An 18,032-nucleotide genomic window follows, 5' to 3' on the forward strand; every position below is an offset into this window, starting at 1 on the left:
TTTTTTTTTCAAGTTTGCCCTAAGATTATGATGGAACGTTCGAAATTTCATATAAAAATGTTTTGTAGAATAAATAAAAAATAAAAAAGTGGTTGACGTTTCATTGTAGTATAAACAATCGTAGCCGTTCTATTCAGATCGAATAACTATGAAGTGGAACCATATATCGAACGACTAAAACATGGGGTCAAATATTGTTGGGGACACAAAGAAACATTTCTCTTTTTTTATCCTTTCCTAGTAAACAAAAAACAAAATGATTTGGAGCTCACAAAACGCACCAAAGTAAATCCCCATAAACATTCACTGTGCTGGGACCATCAGATCCATGGTTTAAATGGATCAAATACATTGTTTAAAAATTATTTAAAGGTGAATAAAAAGATTACCAATAAAAGATTACAGTGAATTTTTTTATGAAATCCGACCTTTTTTTTATTTTGAGACCATGTTGGGGGATTACGCTGGACTACCTTACCAGCGCCCTCTAAAATTTGTACGATTTTGAGCAAGTAAAATTGTTTCATGGGCTGGACCGCGGTCGAAACCAAAAAGTGTAAAGCATCCAAAAGATGATGCAAATAGGTGTTCCGTCTAATAATAATGGAAACTAATGCTCTAAATATTTTTTTACTAGAATTATTATTTTTAGTTTTTAAAATATACTTATTTTTTCATATTCATGATATCTATGTTAGAGATTATATGTCTTTCAAAATTAAGTCAAAAAATCAATCTCAAAAATAGATTTATTAATAGACCTGCATTTCTATATATGCGGATTTGACCGCATAGAAACCGGATCCTTTGAGAAATCCTTCGAAAATAATTGACATATTTTTGTTTTGGGGCAACATTAACACTAGGTACGTCCGTTTGTGGTGGGTTAGGCATTCCTAGTGTTTCACAATATTAAACATAGAAGTGGCAATGGCCCCGCTGGCCTGATTTAGCCCGGTCCTAAAAGTAAAAGGCCTAGGCCACAAAATGTGGCCCAAGGGCAAGGCTACCACGGCCCAACAGTTGGGACGCGCTGCGGGCCTAGTTCGGCATGGGCAATCCCTTTTTCTCTTTATTATTTTTCTTATATTATATTTGGTTGGGCCCGGCCTGACAGAGCTAGGGTCAGGCAAGGGCAAGGGGATGGGGTTGTGCCCCTGTAGAGACTAGGGTTGGAGTAGGGCCAAGGCCGGCCTGGCCCAGGCCCCACCTATTGCCAACCCTTAATTAGGTGTGTTACTAGAATAAGGCTTAGGCTTCACGGCAAAAAATGAAGCAGCACTTTGAAAACCCACCATAAAATGTAGTTTCCACATTGGGTATCTTATGTGATATCCTAAAAATTTATTCTTGTTTTAATTGTTGAAGCTGCAAAAAAAAATGTGCATACTTGAGAATCATCAACATCGTTCGATCCAGATAATTTGTTACAAGGCATTCTATCATAAAACTTAAAACCTATTTTTTTCAAAACCCACGTGTCACTGGCAAATAGATTAATTTAGAAACCATGAGACCTGAAGCCACATTTTGGAGAGAAGTTTCGACGTGTGGCTTTCCCTTAATTTCCGTTAAACTTCGGAGACCATGTAGTGATTGGGATTTCACGACTGACCATACTGTTCCACCATAGAGATTTTATTTTTGGAGGAATCACATGCTTTGACCTAGATCACTAACTTGGGTTTTGATACGCTAGCCCTCTAAAGTGTTCGATATTTTTGGACACCTAGATATTCTTGATTTGTACTACAATATTTTTTAAATAAAAGCATTTTTAGTCATTATGAGAGGTAAAATAAATATTTCTATAATGGTTAAAAAACAATTAATGCTCTACGTGGATGATGTCACACATCATGCCGTAAATGTTATTGTCCATTATAATTAATAAAAAAAAAAATTTCTATTAAAAATTTATACTTCACCATTGACTAATTACTTAAAATACCCTTAGACAAATAGTTACTACATTATAAAATAAAAGTAGTGTCAAAAAATATTGAGTAAATTAAACATATATCCCATGCGTAGAAGTGGCCCAACAAAACAAATAAGGAAATGAATACAATAAGACTCTTTACTTTTGATACAAAAATGTCACAATCATTAATCACGTTAGATGTGCAAATGGGTCATTAAGGATGTGTCATTGATTGAGCACAAAATACGAAGTAAAATTTATCAAACATTGTGGCATACTCAAATCTATTAGATTTTACATCCAATGACTGAAGGTGATTGTAACCTCCTTGCACCAATAAGAAATGAACCATTGTATAGTAGTATGATGCAACAACCTTAAACTATCTTATGGCCATTTGTTTGATCCAAAATTTGAAATATACACTCTTTTTATTCTATTGAACATTTACAAAAAAGAAAAAATTGAAAACACAACCTAGAAAGTATTTCTTTAGCCCAATTAACATAGACTATTTATTTTGGTGAGATGCTTAGATTTAGGCCTCAGAAGGATTTTTTCATTTCCAATTTTTTTAGATGGCTTTATTATCATTAGATGAACAATGTTAAAAAAGAAAAAAATGATTTTGAGTTCATAAAGGCTAAGAACTTGAAATTTACAAAATGAATGGTCTAGATTAGTTTTTAGATGGGACTCATTTTGACCATATCGGGTTCAAATTGAACTTTTTTTTTTTTGGGAGTTTGATTATTGAGATGAAGAGAGTGTACGTGCAAAATTTGGGGTCATGCAAATACCACAAACATGGTTTTCTAGAAGTGTCGTTGCGTTATACTATGATACAACCGTTGCATTGGATCATTGCTCTATTATAAAATCCTAAAATTTAATTGCGCTTTATTGAAACAAAATTATTTTATGGGTGAATCAAGCATAGTTCTCTAATGCACTAAATTTTGTTAATAGGTATGAAACAAGAGTGAGTTTTTCTTCTTTAAATTGAATTCCTAGTAATCACTTTTCCCGTGTAGGCTTATAACTAAGTTTGAGGTATTAATAAAAAGATATGGAAATAAAAGCATTACACTGGAACCAATTTTTATAGAGTAACTAATGAAATTTGGAATAAAATAACAACATAAATATTTGCACATCTCCTCACCCTCATCTTCTTCTGTTTGCTAATTTTTAATTTTTCCTCTGTCAGGGTATGCTTAACATAAGCCCATTTAGATTTAATTTATCAGTGATACACTACCCAAGGATTTAGTCAAGGTCACCTAATGCACAAATCTGCAGCTGATGAATGAAAGACATCACGTAGTCAGATTTGATGTTACTATGAATCAGGTTAAATCTATTACTTAGTTAATTCAATTAACCAAGGAATTAAGCAATGATAAAATGACAAGATTATCATTATCGGCAAATATTCGAGCATCTTCGGATTGGACTTTCTAATGCTGATCAAATGGTTGCCTACCAAAATCTTGAAAGTAATACGCGAAAGAAGGCAAAACGAAAAAGGGAGGAGACTAAAAACAATAAAAAACAAAAAATTTATCCTACGTGCATGGTAGTTGATGCTTTCAAAGACGGGGTTTTCTTGTCTGGATCTTATCAAGACAAACACACCTTGGGAATTTATAAATATACGGGGATGTATACTGAGACCATTTATTTTTGTTGTTACGAGGAGCTCAAACCTATTCTTATTAATTAGATGTCAAGTTGGATGGCTTGAGGTGTATTTTTTTTTTTTTGGGACTTTGAATCAAGTCAATGACACTCTTATAGCCACTAGTTTTGAAATATGACAGACAAGAGTGATTGTGACCTCCTACTACCAAAGTAAATAATTATACTTTTATTAAATATATTAAGTAACTTTAGTCTCTCCATTAAAATTTGGGGTTTTTTGTATGGATGTGGTTTTTACAAGGTTTCAACCTTAAACAATCCAATTAAGCCGCACCTCCAAATTTTAGCATAATATGTAATGTTGGTGTAAAAAAGCATTAGGATTATCTTAAAATCTATTTTCATATCTAATTATAAATTTTAAACTAAAAAAATGGTTAAAATCAAGTAGATCTATAAATTTATGAAATGTTGAAAATGGACTATCTAGATAATGTGTTTTAAGATGTACTATTTTTGGGACTCAAAATCTTTTTTTTTTTTTTCTTTTTCATATTTATACATCTCGATGTCGAGATGATCAATTAGAGGGTTTTTCAACATTAAAACAAAATTTTCCGCTGGATTTTTAAGGAGGATATATAATTCTATATTTTAGGGTTGCAACCTTTTATAAACTTTTTCCTTTTTTTTATATCCACCTATTTCATTTTCTCTAATTATTACTTCTTTAAACCCTTATTTTCCATAAATAACTCAGCAGTCGTATTTGTCATATTATACTTTTTCTTAGCCTTAAGGTTTCGGATCTGGTTTACTTCATAATTTTGAATTGGGTTTGGGTGATACAATTTTCTATAAACAAAAATCCATATCAGAGATGGATTTAGACTTAGATTTCAAAGGTTAAGAGCAATGTTATGGGACTTAACCGAGTCATTCAGAATGATGTGGATTTTTTTCTTTTTCTTTTTCGGTAAGTTAGTGGAGAAGGCCCCTTACCGAGAGTGAGGTGGCGTGGCCCGAGTTATAAGCACAACTCGGGGTGTATAAAAAGAATTAAAAAAACTGTAAAATAGTGAAAAATGGGATTGTGATATACTATTTTTATATATAATTTGGATGTTTTGGGGGGATTGGTATATTTTTTGGAAAAGGTTATATAGAACTGAGGCTCTAAACAATCAAATTAGAGCCTACTTCAAAAATTTCACTAGAAGATGTTTTGATGTCCAAATATCCTCAAATTGATCATCTCGGCATCAAGATGCATGGGCATTAGAAAAAAATGGATTTCAAGTTTTGAAAATAGTGTATTTTGTAACATTTTTATACATTCAATTTTCAAGATTTTCAACTTTTCATAGATCTCTCGATTTACATTATTTTTGAAGCTTTAAACTTTATAAATAAAAATAAAAATGTATTTTAAGGCTATCACAAAGATTTTCATTATTGAAACCACATTTCTTGATACTATTTGAAGGTAGGTTCTAATTTGATTGTTTAGAGCCTAGGCTCCATACAAACTGCACCTTTTTTTTTTTTTTTTTTGCCATAGTACTCATTTTATATATATGTAGATTCTTTTTTAAACCTTCTCCAATTATAAATCAGTTGTTTTTAAATCCATTTTTCATAAATTTTTAAGCTTATTGGACTTTCAAAGTTGCCTTTGGCTTTATTTAATTATTACTCAATTTTTATGTTTTGTTTTTAAAAGCTTTGCTATAGCTTTTACTTGTGTGCAGTACTCAGGCGTGTACAATAACTCGCCTCGAGTTAGTGCCCGAGGTGAGTTTCTAAATATTAGTTGATGATCTTGACGGGTACCATCATGTATGTGAAAAAACGAGAAAGTATGTGAAGGGATCATTTACTTTTACTACAAAGAGGCCATACTCATTTTTATCTTTTAGATTTTATATGGGTTGGTTATAAATGTTCTATTGTTTTGACTCAAACTTTTTTTTTTTTAAAAAAAAACTCGAACTTTACAGTAGAAGTTTTCCAATTCGACATCTAAGATTTAAGAATGATTGCGACCTCTTATTAAGGTTAAATAGTCTCCCAATATACAATCTCAAAAAAAAAATAAACATAATCTTTAAAAATTGCAAATAAAATATTTTATAATTTAATTGTAGGTCGTACATTTTAATTCGTTTAGATAATTTATTTTTAAAAAATTTAAATTAAGAAGCGCATTTAAACTTCTCATCATATTACATCGTTTACTTTTCAAAGTGCGAGCCGAGCCGAAGCCAGGTAGTAGGCGAGCAGTGCCCTCACAGATTGTGTACGTGGCAGGGAGGCGGCGTGCCAGCATGGCAGGCTACTAGGGCTTGTGTCACAAACTGACGACCAAGTACGCAAGCGGATCATGGCGTGACCCGGCCGCCCTGCGTCATTGACTCACGTGCCTATTTCAATTGGTCCTCCCCTTGCGCACTCATTTAAAATTAACTTTCTTTGTTCCTTTTACCAGCCACTCCTTTCTCCCTCTTACTCTTCTCTCTCTCTATGTGATAAGTTCTTGCTTTTGAGTGTGTGTAACATTCTTGTTTTTATAGTTATTTATTTATTCAGGTTGGTTGTTAACATTGTTATCCTTCAAATTGATTTGAAAGGGAAAACTGCCTTAATTTCAGGTATTTAAGCACTGGGGGGCCCTTTTTTTTCAAACCAATCTGGACTTTCAAACCTTGGGTTTTGCAGGAGGAGACCTTCCCTCCTTTTCCCTCTCCCCCACCCTCTTTGTCCCTCTCTCTCTCTCTCTCTCTCTCTCTCTCTGTAAATCCAGCATGAATTCCTCTACGCAGAACCAAAACCCAATTTTCCACCATGGGTTCTTCATAACTAATGACGGTTTTGGCTCACCATCCGAGTCCTCATCTGGTTCTCCTGTTTCATCTTGCTCTTGGGAAGAAACCCAAATCAAGGACGATTTCCTTCCATTCGACGAAAACGATTCGGGGGAGATGCTCCTCTGCGAGCTGCTCGCGGATTCTAGCGTCAATTTCACCGAGCAGGCAGCTCCTGATAAAATCAAAGATGAAGACGATGACGAGGTGGAGATTAGGCCTGCCAAGAGGCAAGGGGAAGGAAGAGAAAGCCCAGGGGAAGTTGTTGAGAAAGAGACACAATTGAAAGGTAATGGGAGAGAAAACCATTTGGGGGGTGAGCAATTGAGAGAGAAATGCTACCGTGGGGTGAGGCGCAGGCCCTGGGGGAAGTATGCGGCTGAGATTCGGGACTCGACGAGGCATGGAATCAGGGTTTGGCTGGGAACTTTCGACAGTGCAGAGGCGGCGGCCTTGGCCTATGACCAAGCCGCCTTCTCGATGAGGGGAGCCATGGCAATTCTTAATTTCCCCGTCGAGAGAGTGAGAGATTCTCTAAGGGGGATGAAATATGAGGCGAGTTGCTCGCCGGTGGTCGCTCTCAAGCAAAAACACTCGATAAGGAAGAGGTCAAAATCAAAGAAGAACAAAGAGTTTAAGAGAGAGAAAGTGATGAGAGAGAGTATGGTGGAGAATGTAATGGAGTTGGAGGATCTTGGGGTGGACTACTTGGAGGAGCTCCTCAGTTCCTCAGAGAGGGTAGGCCAAATGTGAAGTCCCTATATTCTTTTGTTCATTTTGGTTTTAGTCTGTAATTTTGAGTGAAGCTTGAGTTTTGCCTCAGAGGGAACCTGCATGTCCTTTTTTTTTTGTTCACATTGCAGTTCTGTGTTGGTATGAGTCCAATGACTTTAATTTTTTTTGTTTCTATGTATCTTTTCTCCTTTTTCTTTTGTTTAAAGCTTTGGCACAAAATGTGCTTTATGTTTGTATAGGTGAAAACTGTTGGAAGGGAAAATTTTAAAGTCTTGCCTTTCTCTCTCTCTTTTACAAACACTAAGTTGCAGCTGTTTAATTGTATATTCTCTTCACTAGGATTTTAGTGAAGTTGAATCACATGAATTTGTTGGAGAAAACAAAAAGTAAAGGGAAGATCTTCATGTTTAGAAATAAAAAAAAGGAACCCAAGTTTTTGATTTGGTTTCTCTCTCATCATGATCTTTTGTGATAAGCTACATGAGTTATCTTTATTGACCATATGCTCAGTTATCCACTTATTGGATTCTCCTTGGTTCAAGATTGCTGCGCCACCCTTCACTTTGATCAAGCAATATGGTGATTTGGGAGCATAAACCTTGATTTGCCTTCACCAATTATTTAAAGGAAAAAATTTATATAAGATTGCAACTGTAAATTGTAGAATTAAAGACGCAACTCAAAAATCCCTCGAAAAAGGTTGTTTTAATGTTGAAAAACCTTCTAGTTAATCATATAGACATCAAGATGTATGAATATTGAAAAAAAAAAGAGATTTTGAGTCTCAGAAATAGCGCATCTTGCGACACATTATCTAGACCGTCTATTTTCAAGATTTTCATATGTTTAAAGATCTACTTGATTTTAACTTTTTTTTGGAGTTTAAAAATTTTATAATTAGATAAAAAAATAAATTTTCAGATAATCTTAATACTTTTTTATACCAAAATTATATATTATAATAAAATTTAAAGATACGCCTATATTGGATTGTTTATGGTTGCAACCTTATAAAAAACCACATCCTTATTTAAATAGTTTACTTACCCAAAAATTATTTAAATAGTTTCTTTCATCCAACTTGCCTTTGCTTCATTTGCAATCATCAAAGGAAGAGAGAGAGAGTGTGTGTTTAGAGTTTAAATAGTTTACTTACCCAAAAATTATTTAAATAGTTTCTTTCATCCAACTTGCCTTTGCTTCATTTGCAATCATCAAAGGAAGAGAGAGAGAGTGTGTGTTTAGAGAGAGAGAGAGAGAGAATGGGTCCAAGATGATAGGCTGTTGGTAATTAATGGAAAAATTCAAAATAGATGAGGGAAGCATGTTTGGATGAATATGAGGAGCACTATGGGTAGGTCATATCTTTATGTGGGCCTACGCATTTGGAGCCCATTGAGTGGAGATTTGGGACGCAAATATGGGCCCTTTAGTGATCCACAACTTGATTCTTGGGGCCCAAATTTAAGATAAAAACCATCTCCTGTTGGCCCCCTCTCTCTAGATCTCCCTGCTGCTTATGGAGGTGTACAATAGACAAGTATTAATGGAGTGTTTGTAGTCCCATAGTGGAAAGTACTAGGATGATTGTTCTTTATATAAAAAACCTCTCACTTTCTCTCTCTTTTGGCTACACAAATTCATTCATCTCCATCTCTCTCTCTCTTTCATGTCTAAGCATAATCGAGGACATAGCTTTTTTTAAGATGGAGCTTGACCTTTTCGCTAGGAATCTCAATCCCTTATTGTATGGATCTGGATCTGCCTAATGAATACGCTCAATCCCTCTATTTTTATGGATCTTGATCCATTTAGGGATCTTGATCCCTATATTTGTAGATCTCTATCTATATCATGTAGTAATACCAAACATTAAGAATTAGAATTTTTAGATTGCTATGAATAAATTGTAGACTATAGAGTGTTAGTCTAGGGTTGTAAAATGTGTAAACCATATTAAGAATTAAATTAATTAAAGGATTTAAGCCAATGGAAAGATAAAACCCTGTCGGTAGCATAATGGCATCTAGTTTTTGTGAGCATTAAGATTGCGATACTTTATATTCATGGATTGAGGACTCCATTTATATGGATCGCGATCTTGGTTATTTGGGATCCCAATCCTATGAGAAGTGGGAAAGACGCCCTTTCGCGCAATGGAATCTAGTTTTTATGAGCATCAAGATTACGATCCTTTATATTCAAGGATTGAGAACCCCAATTTATATGGATCGCGGTCCTAGTTATTTGGGATCCCAATCCTATGGGAAGGGGAAAAGACGGCCCTTGCAAAATGGGATCTAGATACTATAAATATTGGGATTACGATCCTTCGTATATATGGGATCTAGATCGAGGCTAGATACATAATACAAATCTTAATCTTAGACTACCTGCCCATGTCCATCCGACCATCCCATTCCCAATCTTTGAGCCATTCTTGCTCCGGTTCCAAGTAACTATCATTGTAATATTATACCTAGGAATAAATGCTTCTCTCTCACTGTCATAATTAAACTCGGAATCAAACCCCCACACTCACCCTCGCTATATATATGCCCAAGCTTTAAACCTTTAAGAAGATGAATAAAATTAGGCTCTAAACAATCAAAGTAAAACACACCATTAAATATTGACGATAAATGTGGTTTTACTGTTGAAAATCTTTGTGATAGCCTTAAAATATATTTTTATGTTTAATTATAAATTTAAAGTTTAAAAAATAATGTATATCAAGCATATCTATGAAAACTTGAAAATATTGAAAACTGACGATCCAAGAATGCTTTACATGATGCACTATTTTCGAAACTTGAAATTCATTTTTTTTTTCTTATGTCCATGCATCATGATGTAAAGATGATCAATTTGAAGATATTTGGGCATCGAAACAACCTCTTCTAATGAAATTTTTGAGATAGACTCCAATTTGATTGTTTAGAGAGTCGGCTCTATATAAACCTTTTCGATAAAGCTATAGGAATGGAATTAGTGCAATTGGGTCATTCCTCTTGTGTGAAACCCCTAATATGCCCCCCATTGCACCACATCACTTTTTCCTTGATGAGAGATCTAGATGAATGCAAGCAACCTTTAGTTAGGATAGCATCTAATTTATCAATATCTTCCAATCAGTTATTTTGTTAGGAAATTTCCCTGAAAGCATGAAGATATTACTTAAAATAATTTTGGATGGTGGGAATAGAGGTCAATATGGAATTGTAAACATAACTCAATGTTAAAGTCTGGAGTTGCTTTATTTGAAAAGTTTTGGAAATGTACACAAGCGATAAGTAAGTCAAAATCATTATAAGCCGGCATACCTAAAACTAGGTAGCTGGGAATGTGCGTATAATTTCTCAAACTGTGCCACACTCATTGAGCCGTTAAATTTCACATCCGATGGCTAAGGATAATGGCAACCTCCTTACGCAAAAAATATATGGTCTCATGATACATAATCCCAAAAGTTTTAAGATGGAGCTAACCCTAGTAAGGGTAATTTGCGGATTTGTTATTACATTTTATATTGATAAAAAATGGACGGCTAGATGGTAGGGAGAACATATAACTTCTATGTTGTAGGGGGAACATAGAAAACTTTCCCATATATATATATATATATATATATATATATATATATATATATATATATATAACTCTTCCCAACACCTGTAGGCGAAAATGAACAGTGATTTCGCCTACCCTTATCACCATCCAAACTTCATAGAGCAATCACAGTTGTCCGATAGTGTTTCAATTTACTTTTTTTTTTTTACAAATCAAAATTACTTGAAATTTGGAACGTGTGTACATCTTAGTGAGATGCACCTAATAAAAATATGAAACAAATAATTCGTAAAATATAAATTGACCACAATACCCCAAAAAATTTACAGGGGTATTTTGATTAATTTATATTTCTTGAATTATTTTTTATATTTTTATCAGGTGCATCTCACTAAGATGTATACATGCTCCAAATTTCATATTATTCCGATTAGTAAAAAAGTAATAATTAAAATACTGCCAGACAACTGTGACTGTACGATAAAGTTTGGATGGTAATGAGGCTAGGCAAAATCACTGTTCATTTTCGCTTATATGCATTTTGTAGTATATTTCATATATATATATATATATATATATATATATATATATATATATATATATATATATATATATATATATATATATATATATATATGGAAAAAATTGAAGTTAGCCCACTAGCTCATATGAACATATGAGCCCAACGGCCCAGATTGAATTTGGATTGATCTGAAGATCACATATGTCCGGTAGTATTTGAATTTTAATTTTTTTTCTACAAATCCAAATCACTTGAAATTTTATAAAAAAATTAAAATTCAAACACGAAATGAGGTCGTGACCGTCAAATCGACCCAGATTCAATCTGGACCGTTGGGCTCATATGTTCATATGAGCTAGTAGGCTAATCTTAGCTTTTTTTTTCCATATATATATATATATATATATATATATATATATATATATAGCTTTAATTAATTGGCATTTTAAGTAAGATTTTAGTTATTTTATCGATAATGTATCTATTGGATTGGGAGAAGAGTTGGGGAGTGAAAGAGAGTCCATTTGATAACTATAAATTAACATTGTATCGTCATTTTTGCAATGATAGAAAATTTGAAGACTTTCCATAGTTATAATTTAAAGTATTTTATTGTCAAACAGACGGTAGCCTCAAGGGGTTATTTTGGGCATTCGAAGTTTGGTTTGCATTGAAAATATTTTTACTTGAATAAGCTTCCTTGTATGATTAAGCATTAAAGTATTTCACATCAACTAACTGTCAATTGATGCAAAAAATGTGTTGGGACTAAATGGTATGAAAACATTCTCACACCTAATTACATCGGTAGAAGTGGTAATGGGTCAAGCCTGGCGCGGGCCGCCTCTAGTCCCATAGGGTCGGTGCATGTTGTGTCTTTACCAAGCCAAAGGGCCTTGGCTCAAGCCCTAACCCGAGCCCTATCAAGGCCCAGCGGGCCCTCAACCTAGGCCCAGCGCACCCTTACACTCGGGTCATGGTTGTTTGGCCCTTGACCTGCCCTTGGGCCACATTTTATGATTGAGGCCCTAGTTTTTTAGGGCCGGGCTGGCCAGGCCACCAGACTCATTGTTACCTTTAAACAGGGGAGAGTTCTTTCATGTAAAAATGTGTTCACAAAAATGTTATCATAAGAAACAAACATGCCTTTACAAGTTTAAAACCCAAGAGAGTGCATGTGCTATGCGGGAGCATCCTCCTAAATACGAAATATTGCTTTTAAAATACGTGCCATTAAAATCCAAACTGTTGCACCTGAGGTTCACCTTGGAGTTTAAGCTCTCTCTAGAAGTCATGAGAGCCCATGGGGAGAACCTGAAATAACCCCATCTCAGTGAAGAGTTTAGCATATTCTTAGAGTGAGAAAGTGTGCTGTCAAGAAATGAAATGCTAGTGTTTGCTTGAAGGATAGATGTGATAGGGATTCTCTCTAGTTGAGCAAACAGAACAGCTTGAAAAAGCATGGTGTGATAAATTAGCCTTGGAACAATAAGAGATCTATGTTCAATATTCCCGGCTTCATGATGTGGACTACAAATGTGTGCTTTTACAGTAAAAGGGAAACGTTTGATAGGGAAGTTACGAGCATAAAGGACAACATGGACAATCCCTGTTAAATAACCCATTATTTTTCACATGGATACTTTCGTTTTATACGTACTTTGTATCTAACTGGGGAAATGTCAATAAAGTTCCATGCTACCTTACAAAATCATCGAGGTGGAAATCATCTCATGTAAAGATAGAAGTACGATGTTGCTATTTTCAACAAGGTACTTTTATATATATATATATATAAAAGGGAAAAGTCTTTCTAATCCTTATCAGCTAAAATGAACAGTAATTTCGCCTACCCACATCATTGTCAAAAGTTTATCGCACTATCACAATTATCTAATAGTTTTTTATTTTTCATTTTTTTTATACAAATCAGAATGAACTAAAATTTAGAATGTGTGTTCATAAAAAATAGGTGAATCTACGAAAAATATAAAAATATTATTATACATAAAAAGAATTGACCAAAATATGGCCGAAAATTTTTTAGGGTATTTTGGTCAATTTAGTTTTCTTGAATTATTTGTTTTATATTTTTATTAGGTGCGTCTCACTAAGATGTACACACGGCCAAAATTTCAAGTTACTCTGATTTGTAAAAAAAAGAAAAAGAAAAATGAAATACTATCGGACAATCGTGATTGTGCGATGAACTTTGAACGGTGATGAGGGTAGGCGAAATCACTATACATTTTCACCTATAAGCATTGGGAAGACTTATATATATATATATATATATATATATATATATGGAAAAAATTGAAGTTAGCCCACTAGCTCATATGAACATATGAGCCCAACGGCCCAGATTGAATTTGGATCGATCTGAAGATCACATATGTCCGGTAGTATTTGAATTTTAATTTTTTTTCTACAAATCCAAATCACTTGAAATTTTATAAAAAAATTAAAATTCAAACACGAAATAAGGTCGTGACCGTCAAATCGACCCAGATTCAATCTGGACCGTTGGGCTCATATGTTCATATGAGCTAGTAGGCTAATCTTAGCTTTTTTTTTCGATATATATATATATATATATATATATATATATATATATATATATATATATATATATATATATATATATATATATATATATATATATATATATAGCTTTAATTAATTGGCATTTTAAGTAAGATTTTAGTTATTTTATCGATAATGTATCTATTGGATTGGGAGAAGAGTTGGGGAGTGAAAGAGAGTCCATTTGATAACTATAAATTAACATTGTATCGTCATTTTTGCAATGATAGAAAATTTGAAGACTTTCCATAGTTATAATTTAAATTATTTTATTGTCAAACAGACGGTAGCCTCAAGGGGTTAGTTTGGGCATTCTAAGTTTGGTTTGCATTGAAAATATTTTTACTTGAATAAGCTTCCTTTTATGATTAAGCATTAAAGTATTTCACATCAACTAACTGTCAATTGATATAAAAAATGTGTTGGGACTAAATGGTATGAAAACATTCTCACACCTAATTACATCGGTAGAAGTGGTAATGGGTCAAGCCTGGCGCGGGCCGCCTCTAGTCCCATAGGGTCGGTGCATGTTGTGTCTTTACCAGGCCAAAGGGCCTTGGCTCAAGCCCTAACCCGAGCCCTATCAAGGCCCAGCGGGCCCTCATCCTAGGCCCAGCCCACCCTTACACTCGCGTCATGGTTGTTTGGCCCTTGACCTGCCCTCGGGCCACATTTTATGACTGAGGCTCTAGTTTTTTAGGGCCGGGCTGGCCAGGCCACCTGACTCGTTGTTACCTTTAAACAGGGGAGAGTTCTTTCATGTAAAAATGTGTTCACAAAAATGTTATCATAAGAAACAAACATGCCTTTACAAGTTTAAAACCCAACAGAGTGCATGTGCTATGCGGGAGCATCCTCCTAAATACGAAATATTGCTTTTAAAATATGTGCCATTAAAATCCAAACTGTTGCACCTGAGGTTCACCTTGGAGTTTAAGCTCTCTCTAGAAGTCATGAGAGCCCATGGGGAGAACCTGAAATAACCCCATCTCAGTGAAGAGTTTAGCATATTCTTAGAGTGAGAAAGTGTGTTGTCAAGAAATGAAATGCTAGTGTTTGCTTGAAGGATAGATGTGATAGGGATTCTCTCTAGTTGAGCAAACAGAACAGCTTGAAAAAGCATGGTGTGATAAATTAGCCTTGGAACAATAAGAGATCTATGTTCAATATTCCCGGCTTCATGATGTGGACTACAAATGTGTGCTTTTACAGTAAAAGGGGAACGTTTGATAGGGAAGTTACGAGCATAAAGGACAACATGGACAATCCCTGTTAAATAACCCATTATTTTTCACATGGATACTTTCGTTTTATACGTACTTTGTATCTAACTGGGGAAATGTCAATACAGTTCCATGCTACCTTACAAAATCATCGAGGTGGAAATCATCTCATGTAAAGATAGAAGTACGATGTTGCTATTTTCAACAAGGTATTTTTGTATATATATATATATATATATATATATATATATATATATATATATATATATATATATATATATATATATATATATATATATATATAAATAAAAGGAAAAAGTCTTTCTAATCTTTATCAGCGAAAATGAACAGTGATTTCGCCTACCCACATCATTGTCAAAAGTTTATCGCACTATCACAATTGTCTAATAGTTTTTTATTTTTCATTTTTTTTATACAAATCAGAATGAACTAAAATTTAGAATGTGTGTTCATAAAAAATAGGTGAATCTACGAAAAATATAAAAATATTATTATACATAAAAAGAATTGACCAAAATATGGCCGAAAATTTTTGAGGGTATTTTGGTCAATTTAGTTTTCTTGAATTATTTGTTTTATATTTTTATTAGGTGCGTCTCACTAAGATGTACACACGGCCAAAATTTCAAGTTACTCTGATTTGTAAAAAAAAGAAAAAGAAAAATGAAATACTATCGGACAATCGTGATTGTGCGATGAACTTTGAACGGTGATGAGGGTAGGCGAAATCACTATTCTTTTTCGCCTCTAAGCATTGAGAAGACTTATATATATATATATATATATATATATATATATATATATATATATATATATATATATATATATATATATATATATATATATATATATATATATATATATATATATATATATATATATATATATATATATATATATGTAGCTATCGTATACCGTATCTATTACAAAGTTATGAATACCCTTTGTCCAAATATTATGCAAACAGATAAGAAGGATCAAACTATTTTATTTCAAACCAATATAGAAAAATCTAATACTATTATTCCCAAAACTATTACTTGGTCAAATATTATTCTACCACAAACATGGTCAATCCAGAATGAAAACCAACCAAAAGTAATACCAAGGAATAATATTCCCAACCAAGTAATAGAATATCAGGATGGAAATATTGAAATAAAATTTCAAAATAATAAATCACATGATGATTTAGAAATACATAGAAAAAAGATCAGAAAGCCATTAGTTCCAGCAAGAAAATATTGTCATATAACCTCAGAAGTTATCATCCTTCCTTCTCCATCAATACCTACAATCTCTTCAGACTTACAAATACAAGGAGTAAAACGAACAGCTGATCATGTAGTAATACCCACTTATACATATGAACCTGACATAACAGATTTCCAAATACTCACGTTACAAGTCGAAGAAGATATAAATATAGAAGGATATTTAGAATATAAAATAAAATAAAAGAAGAAAAAGGTAGATATTGAATATCTCAAACAGGATTATCTCGCCCCAGAAAACCAAGGTATTAGAGAATGGTATATGAAAACATTTCAACTTAGATTAATAGAATTATTTCATAAAAAAATACAATAAATTCCTGATAAAAGAAAGAGAAACAAAATGATTCTTTATCTGGCTACAAGAAATTTGTGCTCAATATAACATTCAAATTCCTCAATTTAATATTCAAACATTAGAAGAAAAAACATATATAAGCATAGATGGAACTAGTACTTCCAGTACACATCCACCTGAGAAAAGTATTATCCTGAAAGGTGCAAAAACTCCTCAGGTAAAAGGAGAACCACCACAATCCTTATATGAAATCATTGCAACACCTTATAAGGTTGTACCCAAGGATATGGGAAAGAAACATAAATTAATCCCTCATATTGTGGAACAAAATGATTATACCAACCTATATATGCAATCCTTAGGAAAACAAGCTGAACGAATAGAAAGATTGGTCACTCCTCAACCTAAGGGAGTAACTCCTTATATTCCTAAAGCTGCTTTATTTAAACCTCCCCCAGAACTTAATAAAACCAAATTTCATTTAAGCGAGGATAATAAAACACTCATGGATCAATTAATATCTAAATTAGCCCAATTAGATATCAAAGGAATTCCCTCTCCAAAACTCAGTATTCCTACACCAATACCTAGTATTTGGATACCTCTACCCAATATTTCAGAATCATCGGATAAAGGAAACTTGAAGAATCCTGAGCATGAAACTCTCATGCTTCAAGAAGAGGAACCAATTATAGATGATACTTTACGCAATAGAGAATCTGCTTTTATGGATACCTCAACCAATGTAGGATAGCATATGGTAAAACATGGAAACCAATCACAGCTTTATCATACTATAAGAGACCTACACCTGTTGATGTACAATTAGAAGATGATGCTATACAACAGGCCGTTTCCTATTCAGGCAGATCAATTGTCAATTGGACAATTGATGGTTTATCAGACTTAAAAATATTAAATGTTATGAGACATATGACTATGTTTGCGTCAGCTAATTAAATGGCTGGCAATCCGGATCAAGAGGTTGCCAAAGCAATAGTAAATGGTTTTACTAGCTGGTTAAGAGGCTGGTGAGATTTCTATGTTGATGAAGAAACAAAAAATAGAATCCTAACCAATACTAGAAAATGGACAACCAGAAATGAGCAAAATTAAGAAGTAATTTATATAGAAAGTGATGTAGTAAACATTTTAATATATACTATTACTCTCCACTTTGTAGGAAGTACAACTCTATTAGTAGCAAGATCGGAAGATTTGCTGTCAAACCTAAGATGTCCTACTTTATCTCATTATAAGTGGTATAAAGATGTATTCCTTTCAAGATTATTAATAAGAGAAGATTGTCAACTAGACCATTGAAAAGAAAAATTAATAGCTCGTCTTCCTTACCTATTTGCAGAAAAGGT

At 33.5% G+C, this 18,032-nt stretch overlaps 1 protein-coding gene across 1 annotated transcript; it reads left to right on the plus strand.

Annotated features, from left to right (window-relative positions):
• The first annotated feature begins 6,060 nt into the window (after positions 1 to 6,060).
• On the plus strand, positions 6,061 to 7,448 carry ERF1 (ethylene response factor 1). The gene has a single exon (XM_006827417.4). It carries the CDS (start codon positions 6,373 to 6,375, stop codon positions 7,183 to 7,185), a length of 813 nt encoding a protein of 270 aa, XP_006827480.1. The 5' UTR covers positions 6,061 to 6,372; the 3' UTR covers positions 7,186 to 7,448.
• Positions 7,449 to 18,032: the final 10,584 nt, after the last annotated feature.

Source organism: Amborella trichopoda, chromosome 7 (assembly GCF_054954075.1).
Source record: "Amborella trichopoda isolate Santa Cruz 75 chromosome 7, AtrichopodaSantaCruz75HAP2 v2.0, whole genome shotgun sequence".
Taxonomy (NCBI): domain Eukaryota; kingdom Viridiplantae; phylum Streptophyta; class Magnoliopsida; order Amborellales; family Amborellaceae; genus Amborella; species Amborella trichopoda.

Excerpts from the sequence above, each read along its gene's own strand:
- ERF1 (XM_006827417.4), top strand. The coding sequence starts at position 6,373 with ATGAATTCCTCTACGCAGAACCAAAACCCAATTTTCCACCATGGGTTC.